A 23,319-nucleotide genomic window follows, 5' to 3' on the forward strand; every position below is an offset into this window, starting at 1 on the left:
CTGTGTCCTACCACCGAGTACACCTTCAGCCAAAAATCTGCTTCGTAAAAGAGTTTTTATGAATTTTGTGTGTGCATTCATGTGGGCACGCACGAGTCACAGCATGTAGAGAGGTCAGAGGACAACTTTCAGAAGTTAGTTCTCTCCTCATCATGTAGGTTCTTGATTAAATTCAGGTTGTCAGGCCTGGCAGCAAATGTCCTTACTGAACCATTTCGCTGGCCTCAGAAATGTATTTTTAGGTGTCATATTCTAGTTCCCCTAAAGGGTCACATATAGCATTATTGCTTGTTTTCCTTTGGTGTCATAGAACTCACTGAGTCAGCCTCATGAGGGGAGCAGCTTTGTCATCTTTTGGAAATTGTTGGAAGAAAAACAACCAAAGTTCTTTTCACATTCAGGTTTAGCCTCTTTTTAAATCAACATTTAAATTTCTTCTGTTTTTTACCCTTGTTTTTGTCCTCCGCATAAACTGGTGAGCATCACATGCAACAGATGATAGGCAGCTCCTGGGTTCAGGCTCAGGCAGAGAAAGAGCGGAAGGATGAGGAAGCCAGTGACTTCATAGTTCTTTCCCGCTTGGGTTCACTGTGTGACTTCACATTTAGGTAGTTTTTGCTCCAGTCAACCACCTCCCCAGGGAGTCCAGAGTTTGGCTCTGTTGCACATTAGAAACCCACATCTGGAGGCAAAAATAGACCTAGCTACTCTGACTCATGTGACCCTGGTGGCTCAGTCTTTTGCTCTGAACCATCCCCTATTTCCGTGGAGGAGTCCAGAGTGCCAGGCACTGTTGGGAAAAGGTGGATTGAGGCCATTTTCCTGAGACATTAATGAAAGTACTGTATGGATGTTTGTGCCATTTCTTGTCACAAGAACCATTGGAACAATATACATTATTGACTCTTAATACTGTCTGCAGAGAAAATGGATGAATTTTTAGCTCAGCTAACTTAAAAAAAATTGAACATTGTGGACTGTTTTGAATTCTTTTAAACCAGCTTATTTTTTTTTTTAGGCATTTAAAACTAGAAATGCCTGAAACTTCAGATTTAAGATAAAATTACAGTTTCTTTCTAGGTGGTGATCTAGGTATTGAAATGTAACCATTTAGAAAGTAAATTCATAGATTCCAAAAAAAAAAAAAAAAGTAAATTCACCTATACAAGTCACTATTCACTCACATAATATTTTATTTCAGAATATACAGTTTTATATTATACCTATAATACAAATACTCAGGAGGATTGCCAGTTTGAGTTCAGCTGTGCTATGTAGGAAGACTTAGTCTCCAAAAACAAAACAAAGCGTCTTCAACAATATTTTATCCAGGTGAAGTAAGAGTGTGGATCTTAAAAGCGTATAGCTTCTGTGGGCTGCCTCCCCAGAATTACCAAAACAAGAATAAACACCACATAGCTTACAAACTGATCCTCATCAGCCAGGGTTCTTGTCCTGTTAGGGTAGGAGCAGAGACGCTGGGTTTTCATTAAGTAGTAAATGTAGAAATTTGAGTTGACAAAATTGAACAGTCTGTGGTGATGAAAGGGTCTCCATATTTAGTGCACATTTCTCAAGTGCTTTTCTCTAAAGTCATTCCAGAGTAGCAGCTTAAAATGTCAAAAGACTTTGGGCTGGAAGTACACATGTGTGCTACCTGTTGTTTTAATGACCCAAATCGCAGGTTCTCTAAGTTTAGAAGTCCAGGATCTCATGTTTATGATCTAATGAAACATTGTTACAGTGTAATCCAGATTACTTCTTTTTTTTTTTTTTTAATGTGTATGGGTGTTTTGCTTGCTTATATGTCTGTATACCATATTTGTATGCCTGGTGCCATGGAGGTCAGAAAAGGGCATTGGATTCCCCTGAAATTGGAGTTAACAGATGACTGACTGTGAGCTACCATGTGGGTGCTGGGAACTGAACCTGGGTCCCCTGAAAGAGCAGCCAGTGAGTGCTCTTACCTTCTGAGTTGTCTCTTCAGCCCCCCACCCCCGTCTTTATAACATTGCAGGTGGTAAAGTGCAGGCGTGAAGATCATGAAGATAGGAGTTCAGATCCCCAGCACCCACATGGAAGCTGGGTGACATAGTGCTGCATAACCCTACCGCTGGGGCAGTGGAGACAGGTGGATCCTTGGAGCTCACTTCCAGCCCGTCTGGCCTATCGGTGAGCTCCAGGCTCAGTGAGAGACCCTGTATCAAACGCTGAGGTGGAGAGCAGTAAGGGGAAGATACTTGACATTGACCTCTAGCTTGTACATGCACAAGCATCATGTGCATTCACGTCCTCATGTACATGTACACTACCCACAGAAAAATAAATATCACAGGAGGAGACATTGTCACCACAATGTATTTTGTGAGTTCTCTGACTGTTCCAAATCTAGTTCTGCACTTAAATGCAGTATGACTCAGTGCTCGTCTGACTGAATCAGATCCTCTGCAATCACAGTGCGTGCCCTTAACTGTTGAGCTATCTCTTGCAGCCTCACAGCCCAGATTTGTAAATGAGATTCTTACTCAGACTCAACAATCTGACTTTACTTACTGCTTCCTTGGAGTTGCCAGAAAGTTCTCCCTGTGCTTTTTGTATTTTTTTCCTGCCGGAAGTTCCCTGCCTTCCTGAGACCCACCTGAGTGCTCAGCTGTCCTGTGTACTCTAACCCAGCATGCCAGCCCTCAGCAGCTATGCTATCTGAGCCACAGAAAACAGGAAAAGTTGTTTTCACTCAGTTTTGTGCGTGTTTAAAAACACAGTCTCACTATGCAGCCCCAGGCTAGCTTCAAACTCAGAATCCTCCTGCCTCCCCTTCAAGAGTACTGGTATTATAAGCATGTATCACCTCATTAAAGTGCCTAGTCCTGTTTCAATTTTCCTTTTTTCCCCTCCTTATAGTGGACATTTGGGAGCAATAAAAATAAGAAGAAAGGAAAAGCCAGAAAAATAGAGAAGAAAGGAACCATGAAGAAGCAAGCCAACAAAACTGCCTCCTCAGGCAGTTCAGACAAAGACAGTTCAGCTGAGAGCTCAGCTCCTGAGGAAGGTGAGCTCAGCACCCAGCCCAGGAGGAGGCTGTGAGGATGGGCGGAGGAGCCTGGGTGACAGCTGGGCCTCTGCTGTTAGAGCTGGGGGCTCTCGTAGTTTTCAGTGACCATGGGTCTGTGATACCTGAGGGCTGGTGAGGCTGCTGGAGTCTGACCGTAGCTCCCCTGCATCGGTCTCCTCAGTGTTAGGACCTTCTCTTCCCTTTTCTGGGTAATTCATGGTCTGACTGAGAAGGGAAATCCCTTAGAAAATAACTCTTCCACGAAGACAGTTTAGAAATTTGTCAAGACTACTTTGACAGCTGAACTTGTTCCAGGACTAGAATGGTAAACTTTACATTTTCTTGCCCCCACTCCCCCTCCAAAAAAATGGCCTAGCCTGGTTTTAAGCCCATGTCTATGAGTGCAAATTGAATCAAGCAAATTCTGGTTTAACTGATAATTTAATATCCATTAGTAATATATGCTATCTTTTTTGTTTTATTGTTGTTTTTGGTTTTTTTGCCATTCAGGTCAAACTGGCCTTGTAGTTTCTATGTAGTTCAGGTTAGCCTTGTACTCTCTGGGTAGTCCAGGTCAGCCTCGAACTGGTGATCTTCCTGTCTCAAACTTCTGAGTCTGAGAAAAGTGAAGTAAAAAAGAATACAGAATTACTAAAATCCACTGGATGAGTTTGAGTTTGTGAGGGACAAGATGTTTATGCTGTCTAAAAGCATTGCCTAGTGCATACTAGCCCTTATGCAGGGAAATCTGAGACTAGTATCTAACCAACTAGTAATCCAAGTTAGCACTGCCAGTAGCCACAGGACCACGAATGTTAGTCTGGTCCTCCTGCTGTGATGCTACAAGGGAAGGGGGAGTCAGTTGCCTAGGGGACAGAAAACTACGGTCGCACTAGGCCTAGCATAGGAGGAAGAGGGGTGAAGGTGACCTTTTTTAAAGGGGTTGGACTGTAGCTGGCGGGGGACAGCCCACCTGTCTATCATGCTCCAAGTCCTGAGTTTGGTCCCCAGCACTATGGAGGTGGAACAGCAAAGGACATAAATCACTTTTGGAATATGCTTGCCAAGTTCATAGCCTAAATTCTTTCTTGACAGAACAAACCCATTGAAACCAAGTTGCTATTAGTTGTTGCTATTTAAACATAAATGAAATACAACTCATATTTAAATTTTGGTTTCTCAGTTGCACTACTCACATTCAGTTGTCTGTCAGCTACTTGTGGCAGTTACCATTCAAATGAATTATTAATTTATGAAGAATACAGGCTGAGGTGGAGAGATGGCTCAGTGGTTAAGAGCATGTACACTCTTACAGAAGACCTGAGTTCGGGTCACAGTAAACCATAAGTACCTGTGACTCCAGCTCAGAGAAGATTTGATCCTCTGGCCTCTGAAGGCACTGCACTTATGCACAGATCCACACACATACATAGATACATACATATGATTAAATTTATAAATAAAAATGGGGCTGGTCATTATACAGAGAAACCCTGTCTCAAAAAAATAAAAATAAAGTATAACAAAACAGAGGGAAAGAAAAAAATAGGGCTGGAAAGATAGTTCAGCGGTTGGGAGCACTGACTGCTCTTCCAGAGGACTGGGTTCAGTTCCCAGCACCTCCATGGCCGCTCACAACTGTCTGTAACTCCAAGATCTCACACAGACATGCATAACGACAAAACACCAATGCACATAAAGTAAAAATAAAAATTTATTAAAGTAATAATTTTTTTTAAAAAAAGAATGCAGGTTTCTTCACTCATGGGTATAAAGACTGAGATGCCCAAGACAGGGCATTCCCCCTTCTGTATGGCTTTTTTACTGGTGCACACTCTACAGAGGTAGGCAAAATGTGGTACACACTCTCAATTTTAACACTTGTGGGGCAGAGGCAGGACAGCCTAGTCTACAAAGAGAGTCCAGACCAGCAGGGCCGCGCAGTGAAGTCAGGGTTAACTTTCCTGTTGCTGTAATAAAATAAGGGAGAAAAGGTTTATTTTGGCTTATAAAATTTGGGGAAAAGCCCATTATGGCAGGAAAGGCATTGTGGCAGGAGCCTGAGGTAGCTGGTCACATTACATCTGCCATCAGGAAGCAGAGAGAGATGAATGCTGGCACACAGCTCCCTTTCTTTGTTTTGTGCATCCAGGGCTTAAATCCAGGAAATGATGCCACTCACTTTTAGAGTTGGTTTTCCCACTTCAATTAACCTAGTCAGGATGTCCCCTCGTAGGCATGCACGCCTGAGGCTTGTCGTCTGTGTGACTCTAGATCTAGTCAAGTGGACAATATTCACCGTCACACAGAATAGGCTTCACAGGGTAAATGTTTTCATCATACCTCACAGAAATCTGTTAAACAATATGGCAGGCTTTAATTCTTGAAAACTGTATTGGCATTGAGACTGATCCAAGCTTGGTGATGTAATCTCAGCTGCTCTGGAGGCTGAGGCAGTACAATCACATGAACTCAGGATTTGGGGGCCAGCCTGGACATCACAGTGAGCCTCCAGCTCAAAACAAAATTAATTGGGCTTGCTAGATGGCTCAGTGGGTCAAGATGCTTGCCATCAAACCCAGAACTGAGTTTGATCCCTGGGACCCCAGATGGTAGGAGATCACTGACTCCAAAGATTGTCCTCATGAGCTCTGACATATGCATGCACATACACACACTAAGTAAGTAAATGTAACAAAAAAAATAGTTAATTAAAAATTAAGAAATATAAAGGCTAATCCTCATTAAAGGATACTGGAGAGATGTGTAAAGTTTCGTAGGCAGTGTTAACAAGTGAATCTTAAATAGAGTATGGAAGTCAAACTAGTCTTTCTGTTTGTTTTAGTTTTTCAAGTCCTGGAACTAGCTCTGTAGACCAGGCTGGCCTCTGCCTTCTGGGATTAAAGTTTTGCATCACCATGCAGAGCTAGTCTACAGGTTGTTTTATAGGCCAGTAATTTCTTCACTGTAACAAAGTTGAGTTGAAAGATGGGTATGGTGGGGGGCACAGCCTATCAATCCAGAACTCAGGAGGCTGAAGCAGGAGGAGTTTGAAGATATCTTGTGCTACAGAGCAAAACCCTGTCTCAAAAAGCAAAAAAAAAAAAATGTGGTGGTTAATTTTTCCAGCCTAAATTTCCCTAATCTGTTTGCATTTACCAAAGGTGGATCAAGGAGACACCCTAAGTGCGTGGAAATGGCTGTGTGCCATTTCATCTGGGAGAGCCAGGAGGTGGCAGGTGTCCTCCTGGGGTCCCCATAATGTAGTGTGATCTGATGTTGGTCTCTGTTGCAGGTGAAGTGTCAGACTCTGACAGCAACAGCTCCTCTTCGAGTTCCGACTCCGACTCCTCCTCAGAAGATGAAGAGTTCCACGACGGCTATGGAGAGGATCTCATGGGGGATGAGGAAGACAGGGCCCGGCTGGAGCAGATGACGGAGAAGGAGAGGGAACAGGAACTCTTCAATCGCATCGAGAAGAGGGAGGTGCTGAAAAGAAGGTAGGCTCTGTGCTCCCTTTGTCTCCACAGTGTGGCGTGGGGCGGTAACCACACAGTTATTCCGTTTCTCAGTCATTACAACTTTTGATAGGTTACATGAGATAGAACACTTCATCTCCCAGGAGGATTGTGAGAGACAGTTCAGCCAAACATAATAATGAAGGTGTTGAGGGCTGGCAAGATGGCTCAGTGGGCAAAAGCAGTTGCCGCCAAGCCTGACGACCGAGATGGTCCCCAGATGCCATGTGAGGGAAGGAGAGAACTGACTCCCAGAAGTTGTTCTCTGACCTCCACAGTTTGTCAAGGCATGTGTACATTCTCCCCCCCACAAAATAAATAAAAGTAAAAATTAAAACATTTAAAGGACTTTTAACATGCTGAGTCAGGCTAGGCTATGATGTGTGGTAGGGTGATGTAGTAAATGCCTTTTCAGCTTTGAGTGTTTCAGCTCCTGTGGGTTGAGATGCAGTCGCTTACTGGACTGAAGAGAATCTGTTCGTAGGAGTGGACAGTTGGAAATCGGAGTGCTAATGTAATGTGAACCAACTAGTGTACTTAGGGTGCCATCAGCTCCACTAGTGTGTGTTAGTCAGTAGGCTTTTCACTAACTAGTCTGTGGTTCTGGTGATGGAACCCAGGGTCTCAGCATGCTAAACAAGATTTCTGCTACTGAGCTGTGTCATGCTTTTTGATTTTTAAGACAAGTTTTTGCTGGGCATAATGGCACATTAATTCCAGCACTTAGGAAGTAGAGGCAGGCGGATCTCTGAGTTTGAGGCAGCATGGTCTATATAGTGAATTCCAGAACAGCCAGAGCTACATAATAAGACCATGTCTCAAACAAACAAGCAAACAAAACACACAAAATAAATAAAATTAATTAATTTTTTAAACTTATTTATTTATTTATTTATTTATTTATTTATTTATTTATTTATTTATTTATTTATTTATGGTTTTTCAAGACAAGGTTTTGCTTTGTATCCCTGGCTGCCCTGGAACTCAGTTTATAAGCCAGACTGGCCTCTGCCTACTGAGTGCTGGAATTAAAGGCATGTGCCACCACCACCCAGTGTAGTTAATTTTTTTTTTTTTTTTAAGAAAAAAATTAAGTAAGTATATTATTTAATTTCTACCAGACAAAAATTATTGAGAAAGTCAGAATCTTGTCTTGGTCTTTGTGTTTTATATGTGTATGTATTTGTTGTGTGTAACATGTATGTAGGTATTCATGTCTGTGTGTGCATATGAAGGTCAGAAGAGGGTGTCAGGAGTCCTCTTGTACTCTGCCCATTCATTTAATCAGGGTCTATCCTGAACCTGGGACTCTGGTTTGCTTGGCTAACCTCGAAGCCAGCAAGCTCCAGTGATGATCCGGTCTCCTTCCCTTAGAGCTGGACTTACAGGCCTGTGTAGGCTGCCTGGTTTGTTATGTGGATGCGGCGATCAGAACTCGATACCTCATGGTTGTGCAGCATGTGTTTTAATCACTGAGCCGTCTCTCCAGCTCTTGAATTTAGATGTCAGTTTATTACTTAGCAAAAGTAATGTGGGCCAACTGTGGTAGCACAGGCCTGTAATCCCAGCACCTAGGAAGCCAAGGCTGCTGGCTTATTGCTGTAGGCTTAAGGCCAGGCTGGGGCTCCAGAATGAAACTGTGCTAAATAAAACAAAAGGCTGAAATGTTGGGCTGGTGATTGGCTCAATGTAAATTGCTTGCATGGTTTTCCCAAGACCCAGGCTCAGTCACCAGCACTGCTGTGCAAGCTGACCTATTTACTCAGGCTGCTTCAGGTTTCTGGCTGGGGGTTTGCCATATTTTAAGTGGCAAAAGTTTTTTCTCATCTCCCAAAAAGGTCAAAGTAAACCTGGCTTTTGTTTTGGGTAACAGAGTGCCCAGAACTAGCTTCCTTTCTGTATCTGCCTAGTATCTTGAGAAGAAAATTGAATGGGGCTGGAGAGATGGCTCAGAGGTTAAGAACACTGGCTATTCTTCCAGAGGTCCTGAGTTCAATTCCCAGCAACCACATGGTGGCTCACAACCATCTGTAATGAGATCTGGTGCCCTCTTCTGGCCTGCAGGGATACATACAAACACAATCCAGTATACATAATAAATAAATAAATCTTTAAAAAAAATATTGAAGCACCTTGGCAATTAGTTCCATTGCCTCGGGGAGCCTCTTTGTCTCTCTGGACATATTAAGTGTGTTAAGTATGATGAGTTATCCTAGACGAGAATGTTTGGCTTACCATCAGCAGAAAGTGGTGGGCATTCATTAAGTGTAAATGCCTCCAAGGTAACCTGTTTTACAGAAACCAGGACCTGGAATACTGCACAGGGGTTGTGGGTGAGGAAGGGGGACTTCTAAAGTTTGGATTCTGAACTGTGGAGAGCATAAGAGTTTGACAAAAAAATTCCAATATCACAAATTTTAAGGGTAATTTGTTACAAACTTCATATATTAGTTTTATCTTTCTGTTTTTGTTGATTTATTTTTGAAACAGGGTCTCACTGTGTATCTCTGGATAGCCTAGAACCCGCTGTGTAGACCAGACTGGCTTCTAACTCACAGAGATCCACCTGTCTCTGCCTCCTGAGTATTGTGACTAAAAGCATGTGTCACCACACACAGAGAGTTTTATCTTTTTAGGGGAAGAGAGGAGCTGGGGATCAACCCAGGGAGCTTTATCATGCTGGGGAAGTATGCTATCACTGAGCCCGTTGTTTAAATTTTTTCCTCTGTAAGGATCAGTTGACATTCAGTGACATTTTTTAGCAACTATAAGGATGTTGGAAGGTGATGATATAACTACTCGGAAACACCATGTTCTGTAGCTTATGCATTTAGTTCTGGAGAGACACAGCATAGCCACTCAGAAACACAGTGTTCTGTAGCTTATGCATTTAGTTCTGGAGCAACACAGCATAGCCGCTCGGAAAATTCTCTTCATCTTTGTAACTAGAGTTTTCCTGCCTGGCCCACAGTCAGGACAAATCTCTGTCACCCACCAGTCCCACGGCTGCTCAGACCCAACCAAATAAACACAGAGACTTATATTGCTTACAAACTGTATGGCCGTGGCAGGCTTCTTGCTAACTGTTCTTATAGCTTAAATTAATCCATTTCCATAAATCTATACTTTGCCACGTGGCTGGTGGCTTACTGGCATCTTTTCATGCTGCTTGTCATGGCGGTGGCTGGCAGTGACTCCCTCCCCCTTCCTGTTCTCACAATTCTCCTCTCTGTTACTGTTAGTCCCGCCTATATTTCCTGCCTGGCCACTGGCCACTCAGTGTTTTATTTATTGACCAATCAGAGCAATTTGACATACAGACCATCCCACAGCACATTTTTTTTTTTAAAGCTTTAATTTTGTTTTTTTGGTTTGGGTTGTGGTGTGTGTGTGTGTGTGTGTGTGTGTGTAGTTTCAGGGTTTCTCTGTGTAACTATTCTCTGTATCCTGGAACTCACTCTGTAGAACATGCTGACCTTGAACTCACGGAGATCTCCCTGCCTCTGCCTCCTGAGTGCTGGGACTAAAGGCATGCACCACCACCGCCTGGCCTTTTTTTTTTTTAATTGTTTTTTAAATTTTCTTTTGTATATGGGTGTTTTGCTTCCATGTATGTCTGTGCACAGTGTGTGCCTGGTACCTGCAGAGGCTAGAAGAGGGCCCCAGATCACCTGGAGCTGGCAGCCACAGGGTGAGTTCTGAGAAGCTAACCCAGGCCCTCCAGGAGCTCAGCCTGTGCTACTAAGCATTGAGGAGCCATCTGTCCATCCTCTAGAGACAGACGCTTGCTATGTTGTCCTGGTACCCTGAGCTCAAATAGTCCCTCCTCCTCAGTACCCACCCCTTGGTGGGACACATGTGTGCCTGTGCTCAGCTTCACTTCATGGTTTTAAGTTAATCCATGTAACATATATTAGCACTTCAGTCCTTGTTAGAGCTGAGTAGCATTCCATTATAAGTGTATACTATGGTTTGTGAATTTATTCAATTGTCATTAAAGTTGTTCCTGCCTTTTTCTGTTATGAATAATGCAATTATAAAAGTTGATATTCAAATATTTGAGTGCCTATTTTCAGTTAATTTGGGTGTATTCTGCTGCATTTTTGTTGATACACAATTATTTTCTTTATTGAAACCGAGTTTCACATATCCCAAGCTGGCCTCAAACTCACTATATAGCTGAGGGTGACCTTGAATTCTGATCTGAATATTTTCCCTTAAGGCCATTCCAATTTTATGCTTTTGAAGACTTTGTTCTTTTTTTTAATATTTTTATTTTATAATTAATTTAACTTTACATATCATCCACGAATTCTCCCGTCCTCCCTCCTCCCACTCCCCTTGTTCTTTTAAGTTTATTTTTATGTGTATGAGTGTTTTGCCTGTCTGTGTACCACAGGCGTACTTGGTGCCCACGGAAGCCAGAAGAGGGCATCACACTCCCTGAAGCTACAGACAGTTGTGAGCTGCCATGTGGGTACTGGTAATCGAGCCTGGGTCCACTGGATGAGTAGACAGTGCTCTAAATCACTGGCCCCTCTCTCTAGCTGCACAGGCGACAATTTTAATGTACTTACGGTACATTGGAGTTTCTTTCAGGAAGCCAAGAAATTATTTTTCTGTGAGTGTCTGAGACTCTCATGTTCCAAAAGTGTTCTACTGCTTTCCTTACTTCCTGTCCCCTAGCCGAGTAGAAACCAGCCTTCACATATATTTTATTACTTTTTAAAACTAAGTATCTTTTAACCAGGTTTGAAATTAAGAAAAAACTAAAAACAGCTAAAAAGAAAGAAAAGAAAGAAAAAAAGAAAAAGCAGGAAGAAGAACAAGAGAAGAAAAAGCTGACTCAGATTCAAGAATCTCAGGTAAGTGGTCATCCACAAGTGGGCTGAGGCTGTGGGCGGGAGCATTATGCCGGAGACGGCACCGGTAGCCTAGGTTGCTTGTGCAGATTGTTCCAGCGGCCTCACCCTGGGTCTCCTTAGTCTCTGAACACCATTTCACTGTTGCCTACACCATAAACTCCTTCCGACTTGTTCACTCAAGTCTGGCGAAATAGGAGCCCACTAGAGTGGGAGCATCCCTGAAGGGTAAGTTGATAAACTTCCTTTCCCAAATAACCAGCTTGAGTATGTTCACTGAGACATGCGTCACCCCTCTGCATTTGAAATAACATGTCAAAAGATATTAGATCATAACATAGAATGTCTTCCGGAAGAGTTCACTCTGATCATTTTTTTTTCTTTTTTGAGACAGTCTCACTGCATAGCCTTGGCTGTCCTGGAACTTGATACATAGACGAGGCTGAACTCCTGAGCGCTGGGATTTATAGGAGTTCACCACCACACCCAGCATGATCATTTTTAGATTTGTTATCTATTAGGCAAGTAAAAAGAGGGCTAGGTTTACTTCTACACCTCTTTGTCCACAGAATCCCCTCTCTTAGACAGTTTTTTGTTTTGTTATTTTCAAGACAGAGTCTTACTATGTAGCCCTGGCTGTCCTGAAACTCACTCTCTACACCAGGCTGGCCTTGAACTCAGAGATCCACCTGCCTCTGCCTCCTGAGTTCTGGGACTAAAGTCATATGCCACTGTGCTCAGATAGGTTTTTAAGTTTGTACAGTTAGGAATTCATAGGGTTGAAAGTGTTGGTTGTTGACATAGAGAATCTTAGCAACACTGAGTAAAAAAGCCACCCATACATACCTCTGCAGGTAACTTCCCACAATAAAGAGCGGCGTTCCAAACGGGATGAGAAACTAGATAAGAAATCTCAAGCCATGGAGGAGCTAAAAGCAGAGAGAGAAAAACGGAAGAACAGAACAGGTAAGTGGAGAAATGAATATTGACTTGTTTTCCTTTTTATAGCTCTATATTTTATGGAAGCTTCCAGACATAATGGTAGTAGTATAACGATCAGCTCTGTTCCCATTATCCAGTCTCTACTTATTTCATAGTCTTTCTTGTTAATCTATATTTCCTCGTGAAGTGAATGCCAACATCACTGTATTTTAACTGTAAATAATTCAACGTTTCTTATAGACAAGCAGCCCAGTGTTGTTGTGTGTGCTAGAGATAGAAGTCAGGGCTTTGTGCATGTTAGCCAGGCGGCCCTCTCTACTAAGCCACCTCCAGGGCTCATGTTTGTTTTGTTTTGTTTATCTGAAAACATTGTCTCATAGCCCATGCTGGCCTCAACTCACCATGTAGCTAAGGATAACCTTGAACTTCTGATCCTCCTGCCTCTCTACCTTCTGAGTGCTGGGATTATAGGCTTGTACCATTAGGCTCAGTCTCATATATCTCATTTTGAACCTAACTTTTTTTTTTAATATTTATTTATATATTTTATATACATGGATACTCTGTCTTCATGCACGCCAGGAGAGGGCATCAGGTCCCATTACAGATGGTTGTGAGCCACCATGTATGTGCTTGTTGAGAATTCAACTCAGGACCTCTGGAAAAGCAGTTAGTGCTCTTAACCACTGAGCCATCTTTCCAGCCCGTTTTTGTTTTTGAGATAAGGTTTCACTGTGTAGCCCTGGCTGGCCTGGAACTTGCTGTGTAGACCAGGCTGGCCTTAGCAAAGATCTGCCTCCCTGTGCCTTCCACGTTTGCCACTGTGCCCTGTTAAACTTTTCTTTTTTTAAAATTTAAATGTAATTTTTAAAATTTATTTCAAAATTATATGTCTGTTTTGTCTGCGTGGATATTTGTACCACATGTGTGCAATACTGTGGGAAGCCATAACAGCATCAGCTCCCCTGAAACTGGAGGTACAGACAGTTGCAAGCTACTCTGTGGGTGCTGGGAACTGAACCCAGGTCCCCTGCAAGAGCAGCAAGTGTTCTTAACTCTTAACCATCTCTCATCACATTAAGTTCTATACCATAAACACATGCATGCACACACAGACATGCACATAGAGTAGCAGGGCTTGATAGATGCCTCAGTGGTTAAGAGTGTATCCTGTACAATCATGAAGAACTATAGTTTGGATTCCAGCACCCACTTAACAAGCTGAGCATCTTGCAAATGCCTAAAACTCCAGTTGCGAGGATTCTAATGCCCTCTTTTTTTTTTTTTCTTTTTTTTTTAAAGATCTGTCTTATTTTTTTTTGGTCAGAGCTGAGGACCGAACCCAGGGCCTTGCGCTTGTTAGGCAAGCGCTCTACCACTGAGCTAAATCCCCAACCCTCTAATGCCCTCTTGGCCTCTTCACACAAGCAAGAGCATGCACCCACCCACATACATGTACATAGACACACATACACATGAATAAATCTTTGCCAGGGGGGATTGGTTTTGATTTTTTGAGACAGGGTTTCTTTGTGTAGCCCTGGCTGTCCTGAAACTCACTCTGTAGACCAAGCTTACCTCAAATTCAGAGATCCTTCTACCTCTGCCTATGGAGTGCTAGGATTAAAGGTGCGTGCCACCACTGCCTGGCTATAAGTCTTTTTTAAAAAGCATTGAATCCCTCATGATGCAATGTATCCTCAGTGTTTGGCTCCCTCTTCAGCAGAGATCCCCTGAGCCTTGTAAGGAGAGAGTATGATATAGATGCCCCATTTAGGACTGGGCATTCCGCAGTTTTATTCTCTGTACATGTACCAGTTGTGGGAATTGTTTTTAATATCTATGTGAACTTATCCATGTTTTGTTTTAATCTGGTACTGCTGTTATTCTTCATATTCAATTAGTCAACCAGTTATGGACCCTTGACAAGACCCCCGTACTCCTTTCTCTAAACCCTTCTTTCCCTTCCCTTTCCCTTTGTTGGTAAAATTCCTTTCCAGGAAGAGACTAAGCAACATCTATTCCTCCCCTCAAGGTCCCAAGGAGGCATGATCCCACCAGAGTTCACTCTGGAGAATCAGTGAGTTTATTGGGCTTCCTTACAGACATGGTTGTATTAGTTAGGGTTCTCTAAGAGTAACAGAACTTACAGAATGATTTCTCTCTCTCTCTAATATATATTATATAAATAATATGTTACATATAATATATTATATAGATATAGGGGTTTATTAGAATGACTTGCAGGCTGTGGTCTAACTAATCGCTGGACCGACAATGACTGCCTATGTATGGAAGGTTCAAGAATCCAGTAATTGTTCAGTCCACAAGGCTGAATGTCTCAGCTGGTCTTCAATATACACCGGGATCCGAAAGAAGTAGGCTCTGATGCCAGTGGAGGAATGGACTTGCTAACAAGGGTGGGAGGAAGCAGGCAGAAAGAGAGAGCTTCCCTCTTCCATGACCTTTTATATAGGCTCCAGCAGAAGGTATGGCCCAGATTGGAGGCAGGTCTTCCCACCTCACAGATCCAGATTAGAAGTGGATCTTCTCACTTCAAATGATCCAATTAAGAAAAAAAAAAAAAAAAAAAAAAAATCTCTCACAGGTGTGCCCAGCCATTTTTCTGTTTTAATTTCAGATGTAGTCAAGTTAACAACCAAGAATAGCCATCGTAATGGGTGAGGTATTTCTTACAGAAATGTAAGTGTTCCTTCCTCCAAAAGCCATATCCAGCAGAGATGAGGGCTTCCCTGAATAGATGGAGCAGCCCCACTCTAGTCCCCCACCCCATACTCTAGTGCCCGCCCCCCCAGCCACATGCAATTATAGCAAAGTTACATACAACAGGTGGTAGGGATCTGCTGGGATATTCTGGGGAGGGTCTTGTGACCCTCTCTTTTCACCCCTCCCTGAGGGGGTGTAAATAGTCAACAAGCCCAGCTAGGGTAATCCTTTTACAAGGGGGCTCAGCTGAACTCCCCAAGATGGCTTTTGCTTGGCTCCAAGGATAATCCTGCACAAAATTCTTCTTTCTCTTTTCCTGACCAAGCCAAGATTGGACTAGGACTTTGTACATCTTAGGCAAGTGTTCTGTCATTGACCACAACCCACACCTTTAGTCATTTAGGAAAGTAGGATGCTGGGAATGGAACCTAGGTTTCAGGCATGCCAATATGATGCTAAGCCACATCCTTAGAGTGCCATAACCCCTCCAGTCTATATACGTTCGTCCTTTTTAGATTTGGAATTAGCCATTTCTCTTTCTTTCTCTCTGTGGTTTTTTTGAGACAGGGTTTCTTAGTGTAACCTTGGTTGTCCTAGAATTTGCTCAGTAGACCAGGTTGGCCTTGAACTCACAGAGATTTACCTGCCTCCGCCTCCTGAGTGCTGGGATTTAAAGGCGTGCACCACCACCGCCCAGCCTTAGCCATTTCTCTTTAAAAGCCTTTTTTGCTGAGCAAGTTAGAGAGACTACAGTCTGGACAGAAGAATATTCATTCTACTGATTATTTCTTCCAATTTTGTACCTTTTCAGTGTACAGAGCTAGGATTTTGGTTCATTTGTTTGTTTGTTTGTTTTTGTTTTTTGTTTTTTTGTTTGTTTGTTTTTCTTCGAGACAGGGTTTCTCTGTGTAGCTTTGCGCCTTTCCTAGAACTCACTCTGTAGACCAGGCTGGCCTCGAACTCACAGAGATCCGCCTGTCTCTGCCTCCCGAGTGCTGGGAATAAAGGCGTGCGCCACCACTGCCCAGCTGTTTGTTTGTTATTTAAAGATCACATCAAGAAGCTAGGCAGAGGCTGGAGAGATGGCACAGCAGTTAAGAGCACTGGCTGCTCCTCCAGGGTGTTCAGGTCACAACCCCCACGTGAACTGCACACAACCACTGGAACACCACTTCCAGGGAATCTGGTGCCCTCTTCTGGCAAGGCATGCACATGGTACATAGATATACATGGAGACAAAACAGCTATGCATATTAAATAAAATAATGATTTTTTAAAAATCAAAGAAATGATTTAGGTGTGATAGTGTACTTGGAAGGCAGAGGCAGACAGATTTCTGTGAATTCAAGGCCAGCCTGGTGTAAAGAGTGAGTTCCAAAAAAGAAAGAAAGAAAGAGAGAGAGAGAGGGAGAGAGAGAGAGAATCCAAGAAGCTAGGCATGGTGGCAACACAGCTGTCTTTGTAACAACTTGAGAAGCTGGGGTAGGATAATGGCTTGAGCCCAGGAATTTGGAGTTTGAAACTAGATTGGGTAACATAGCAAGACCCTTAGCTCAAAAAAAGGGGGGGAAAAAAAAAGAAAATTTCTATGTATCTCATCATACTTGCGTTTGTTTGTTTGGTTTTGTTTTTTGAGACTGGGTTTCTTTGTGTAGCTCTGTCTGTCCTGGAACTCTATTTATAGATCAGTTTGGCCTCAAACTCACAGAGATCCACCTGCCTCTGCCTCCCAAGAGCTGGGAGTTTTTCTTTTTACTTTTTCTTTCTTTTTTCTTTTTTGCTTTTTAAGGCAGGGTCTCTCTTTGTAGTTAGTTGTAGCTGTCCTGAAACTCACTATGTAGACAGGCTGGCCTCAGACTCACAGAGGTCAGCTTGCCTCTGTCTCACAAATGCTGAGATTAAAGACATATACCACCATACCCAGCTGATGTCTCTTTCTTTTGTTTGTATGAGTTTTTGATGTTATAGCCAAGAAATCTTTGCCAGATCCAATTTGATTCATCAGTGATTTCTTCAAAGAGGTTTTTTTTTTTTTAAAGATTTATTTATTATGTATACAATGTTCTGCTTCTGCTTGCACATATCCCTTCAGACCAGAAGAGGGCACCAGATCTCATTACAGATGGTTGTGAGCCACCATGTGGTTGCTGGGAATTGAACTCAGGACCTCTGGAAGAGCAGCCAGTGCTCTTAACCTCTGAGCCATCTCTCCAGCCCCCTCAAAGAGTTTTATAGTTTTTAGTTCTTACATTTAGGTCTTTAATCCATCTTCAGTTAATTTTAATATATGGCATAAAGGGGCCAATTAATATATTTTCTTTTTTATATTGTTATGGAGTTTTCCCAACACCCATTGTTGAAAACACATTTGCCCATTTATGGTATTGTTACCCTTTAAAACAAAAACAAAAAAAAGTTGATCAAGGAATGGAGAGCTGGCTCAGCACTTAGGAACACTGGCCACTCTTCGAAAGGACCTCTTTTTGATTCCTAGGACCTGTATAGTGGCTCATAACCACCTGTAACTCTGGTTTTAGGGGATCCAATACCTTCTTCTGACCTCTGAGAACTGCTGCATGCATGTGATATACATCTATATACTCAGGCACACACACACATACACTATACACACTACATACACTCCCCCCCCCCTCTCTCTCTCTCTCTCTTTCTCTCTCTCTCTCTCACACACACACACACACACACACACACACACACACACACACACACACACACACACACCTCTAATAGATGGAAGCCAATCTGAGTGACAAACCTTCACAGTGTACAAAGTATTATTCCACAGCATGAACTTGGATCTTTGTGACATTTGGTAAGTACTTTACCAGCAGAGCTATTACCACAACTCTCCCCTGTTGATTTGAACCAGAGTCCTGTGCAGAGCAACCAGTTCTCTTAACCACTGACCCATCTCTCCAGTCCCCAAACTTAGTTTCTTATGTGCTTGTTTAACAACAACCAACAACAAACTTCTGTGATCTTTAGTATGAGAGTTTCTTCCACTGCAAATGAGCAACTGATTGATTCCATGCCAGACATCACCTGAGTGTCCTGTAACTGAGTTCAAGTGCTGAGCGGACACTGTCCATCCTCAGGTTGAGAGCTCAGTCCTCCCAGGATATCCAGGCTCTTATCTGTGCTGCTGAGCAATGGACCTCATCCTGCTTCCCTTTGATTCAGTTAATTGCTACAGTGTTGCACAGAATTCAGGCACACTTAGTTAGGTTTGTTGGTTTGTTTGTGTTTTTGTTTGAGACAAGGTCTTATATAGCTTAGTCTGGCCTAGAATTTTATGCAGTCATAGGTGACTTTGAATTTGTAATCCTTGTGTCTCTACCTCCCGGGTGCTAGGATTACAGGTATATTCCATCAGGCCTAGTTAGATGATCCCTTTATTATAAAGGCTATTACAAAGGATTCAGCTGAAGCGATTCATAGGGTGGAACATTTGCAAGAAAAACTCCCCTGTCTTTCTGGACAGGCCACTCTCCAGGAACTTGGACTGGTTCAGCTACCCAGCTTTCCATATCCTATACTATGGAAGGTTTTTGTTTTTTGTTTTGGAGGCTTCATTACATAGGAAAGTGGAGCAAGTCATTGGCCATTGGTTCTGCTTAACCTTCAGCCCCTTTCCCTCCTTAGAGAATCTCAGTCTCAGCTCTCTAATACTGCCTTGGTCTTTCCAGGGAGCACACCCTGTCCTGAAGCTACCTATGGGCTTGCAGCCACCAGCCAACTATTAGCATACTAAAAGACACTATCACTTTGAAGATGCGATGGATTTTAGGAGTTGTGTGCCAGGAAAGGGAATGAAGATGTATTTCGTAATGTCACACAAGGTATATTAAAGGAAGTTCAGCTTCCACATCCTTCTACTTGATGCCTTGCCCCTCCCATAGTGAGCATCACTTAGACGTTTCATATGTATGTAACTATACCAAGGGGATGGGGTACCACTCAGTTGGTAGGAGCTTTGCTAGCAATGCACAAAGCCCTGAGTTTGATCTCCAGCAAGTACTAACCAGGCATGATGGCACACCTCTAATCCTAGCATTTGGCTGGGGTAGTTGAGGCAGTAGAATTAGAAGTCTGAGATTATCATGGTCACATGGCAAGTACAAAGCCACTCTAAAATATATCAGACCCCTGTTTCTCTGTGTATTTCCTTTCTTTCTTCTTTTTTGTAAACATAAAGACAGACTCACATGCAGTCTTCTATGAACCATCAGTAGGTAGCATACTGTACATACATACTTACATACATACATACATACATACATGCATACTCTACATACATTCCTGTTTCTTTCCTTCCTTCCTTCCTTCTAGCTGTGTTACTTTTGTATTCTGGAGGATTTTCCTGGTTTGGGGAAATTTTTTGTTGTTGTTTAGGTTTTTTTAATTACTAGAGAAAGAACCCGCCTACATGTATGTATATGAGAACTTTTTAAATTTTTATTTACTTTATGTTTGTATATATGGGGGCACATAGATGCCATATATGTGGAATTCAGAAGACATCTTCTGAGAGTTGGCTCTCTCCTTCCACCTGTGAATTCTGGGGATCAAACTCAGGTTGTCAGGCTTGGTGACAAGTACCTTTTGAGCTACTTCCTCAGCCTGAATGTTTTTGTTTTGAGACAAGGTCTTACTAAATTGCCCACACTGGCCTTGAACTCAGCTTTCTCAGTAGCTGGGGGTATAGACAAGTACTAACCACTACACCAGGCTCTACTTCCTTTTTTTACATAGCTGCTAGAAGACTACCATCTTTTGTGAGTTAATTCTCTTGCCAGCCAGGGGGAGTAACAGCATTCACAAGGCAGTCTCCATCACCAAGAGGACAAACTTCCTTAGGATAAAGCAGCACTCCTTTGTGCTTGCGTCTGCTCAGGACCACCTTCATGCTGAGCAGCTAAGTAGTTGAAGCAGCACAGGAACCAGAGGCCTGCGGTGTTTGCCAGCTGGCCCTTGACAACTCACTTTGTCACTCAGGAAGTAGGGGTGTCTCTTCCTTTTTAATTATGTGTGTGTGTGTCTGTGTAGTGGGGTGTCTGAGGATGCCAGAATAGGGCACCAGATCGTCTGGAACTAGAATTAGACGTGGTTGTGAGCCACCTCATAAGGGTGTTGGAACTGAATCAGGTCTTCTGGAAGAGCAGTAGGAATTCTTAATCCTGAGCCATCTCTTACCCATCTCTCCTTTTTGTATGTTTTTTGACTCATTTTTCACAGCTTTAACAAAATGGAGGTGTTACGGGTGATTGAGTGGTACTCCATTTGTGGACATGGAGTTTGCTTTCATTCTTCTGCCTTTATATAGTACTGCAAATTCAAAATAAAGTTCTCCTTAAACTCTAGAAGGGTAATGATAATGGCCCAGTATTGTGATGAAAGCTTGTGATCCCACACTAAAGCAGGAGAATTTTTTTTTCCTGAGAGGGTTTCTCTGTGCAGCCCTGTCTGTCCTGGAACTCTCTTTGTAGACCAGGCTGGCCGCAAACTCACAGAGATCCACCTGCCTCTGTCTCTCGAGTGCTGGGATTAAAGGTGTGCGCCACCACCGCCTGACCAGGAGAATTTTGAGTTCAGAGATAGTCTAGACTACATAGTGAAATTTTATCAAGAGTCAAACAGTGCTGATGGGGGATGGGTTGAGAGTGCTTGGTGCTCTTCTATCCGCCATGAGTTCAGTTCCCAGCCCACGTGTCAGGAGATTCTCAAGTACCGGAACTCCGGCTCCAGGGGATCTGACACCTTTTGTCCTCCTTGAGCACCTGCACATAATGGGTGAGAGAAAGAGAGAGAGAGAGAGCGAGAGTCCACAAGAGGTAACTGAGAGTTCTCCTCATTCTTGGCCGTCTAACTTGAAGCATCTGAGTGCAGTGGAGGACAAGGGAGCAGTAGGGTGGCTCCTCAGCTCGAAGGCGTTTGCCCCAGGACTGCCAACCTGGTTCAGTTCTGGACCCCACGTGATGGGGGAGAGACCTGCCTCCTCATGTGCTCCTCTGACCTCCTCAGACATGCATACATAAAGGAAGTAATTGAAACCTTCTCGGAAAGATCGGGGGCTGGATGTGTAGCTCACTGGTAGAACATTTGCCTAGCGTGGAAGAGTCCCTGGGTTCGATCCCCAGTATGTAGGGAGGGTTGGGGAAGTCAGTGTGATTGGTAACCATTTCTGCCACCTTATAACAACCTCCTGACTTTTTTTTTAATTGTCTGTCTGTCTGTAGGACCTGATCTTGGTGCCTGAATGTTTAACTGTGGTTTACCTCAGTATGGCTCAGGTTATCACAGACCAGTCTAGAGAGGTAGATTGTCTGCTCGGGTCTTTGTCTGTGTTCCAGTTCTTTTCAGAGGTGAAAGATGAGTCGATTCCTTGTTTGTGGAGAGAACACAGGTGATTGTTTCCTCTTTTCTTCTAGCTGAGCTCCTTGCCAAAAAACAGCCATTGAAAACCAGTGAGGTCTACTCTGATGATGAGGAGGAGGAAGACGACGACAAGTCCAGTGAGAAATCAGACCGCTCATCCCGAACGTCGTCATCTGACGAAGAAGAAGAGTAAGCTGTCTATTTCATTCAGCAGGATAGTGGGGTGAAAGAGTTTATTTCGTATTAAAGGTCCCATCATTAAGGGAAGCCAAGGCAAGAGCTTGAAGCAGAAGCCAACAGAAAAATGCTGCTTATGCCTTGCTCAGTCTGGCTCTTGCCCAGCCAGCTTTCTCATATAACCCAGGACCACCTGCCCAGAGATGGCACTACCCACAGTGGCCTGGGCCCTTCCACAGCAATCATCAGCAAGAAAATGCCCCATAGACGTGGCCACAGACCATTCTGATTAAGACAATCCCCTAATTTTGTATTCCTCTTCCCAGGTATGTCAAGTAGACGACTAAGATTAGCTGTCCTAGGAGGGTTCTTGGAAGAGAAGCTTAGTGTAGGTGTGGGGTTGCATCTTTGGCTTGATTCGGTATCCTGAATTCTGCATTCATTTCCCTGCCTCTGGCTCCTGGCTGCACCCCCCTGGTCCTTTTCCCTGGGCCTGGCAGATAGGAACTGACTGCATGTCACCTCACACTGGCCTTCAGCTTCTTTTCTGGGATGGAACATCAATCTGGGCAGTGCACACTACTTTAGATTAGAGTATAGTTCTTGTCTGGTCCTTTATTTCACCTACTAAGTTGATCGAATGCTATAAGTATTGAGAATTTGATGTCTGTCTTTCTGGTGAATACTAACTATTCTTTGTTTCTTCACAGGAAAGAAGAAATCCCTCCAAAATCACAGCCAGTCTCCTTACCTGAGGAATTGAATCGAGTTCGGTTATCAAGGCATAAGTTGGAACGTTGGTGTCACATGCCCTTCTTTGCTAAAACTGTCACAGGCTGTTTTGTGCGGATTGGCATTGGAAACCACAATAGCAAGCCAGTATACCGGGTTGGTATTCTTCCCTTGGACAATTCTGCATATTTTAAATTTAATGATTGTCTCCTGGGAGTGGGAGCCGCAGAACAAATCTGTTGTTCTTCTGCCACCATTTCACTTTATTAGTCAGCTTCCCTTGTAACTAGAAAAGTAGCCCACGCCTGTAATCCCAGCACTTGGGAGGCTGGTTTGAGGACTGCTGTGAGTTGGAAGCCCGTCTGGGCTACAGAGTGAGACCCTGTCTCAAGAACAGAAGAGGCCAGGTATGGTAGCATAGACCTATAATCCTAGCACTTGAGAGACAGGGACAGGAGAATTGCCACGAGCCAATAAAGTATAGAGAGGACGAGGGAGGCTGAGCAGTAGTGTACGGCTTTAATCCCAGCACTTGGGAGGCAGAAGCAGGCAGATCTGAGTTCAAGGCCCCCCTGGTCTACAGAGTGAGTTCCAGGACAAGGAAGACTACACAGAGAAACCCTGTCTTGAAAACAAAACAAGAAAAGAAAACTAAGAACAAGCCAACAGAAGCTCCCAGTGGTTTCTGCCACCTCCCAATATTGTCAACCCAGCACATGGGCCTTTGGGGGACCCTTAGGAGTCAGACTAGCAGAAGAGGAACCGATTGTAGGAGAGTGGTTCATACAGCCGTGAGAATCATTCACAACTAACTGAAAGGTACTTGGGAGCCCAGAGAACTAGTGTGCTTGAATTGAGAATTATTTTCTCTTCCCCTTTCACCATGAAAGGGATAAAGGACATTCATGACGTA

At 43.3% G+C, this 23,319-nt stretch overlaps 1 protein-coding gene across 1 annotated transcript in view; it reads left to right on the top strand.

Moving 5' to 3' along the window:
• The window catches only part of Rtf1 (RTF1 homolog, Paf1/RNA polymerase II complex component), a 60,541-nt gene that overhangs the window by 23,487 nt on the left and 13,735 nt on the right, over window positions 1-23,319 (top strand). The window contains exons 3-8 of the mRNA XM_006991252.3: window positions 2,902-3,049; window positions 6,348-6,552; window positions 11,321-11,435; window positions 12,287-12,398; window positions 21,551-21,686; window positions 22,385-22,562. Of these exons, the coding sequence (XP_006991314.1) occupies window positions 2,902-3,049; window positions 6,348-6,552; window positions 11,321-11,435; window positions 12,287-12,398; window positions 21,551-21,686; window positions 22,385-22,562 (894 nt within the window). The remainder of the gene's footprint in view (window positions 1-2,901; window positions 3,050-6,347; window positions 6,553-11,320; window positions 11,436-12,286; window positions 12,399-21,550; window positions 21,687-22,384; window positions 22,563-23,319) is intronic.

This window comes from Peromyscus maniculatus, chromosome 4, assembly GCF_049852395.1.
Source record: "Peromyscus maniculatus bairdii isolate BWxNUB_F1_BW_parent chromosome 4, HU_Pman_BW_mat_3.1, whole genome shotgun sequence".
NCBI classification, from domain to species: Eukaryota; Metazoa; Chordata; class Mammalia; order Rodentia; family Cricetidae; genus Peromyscus; species Peromyscus maniculatus.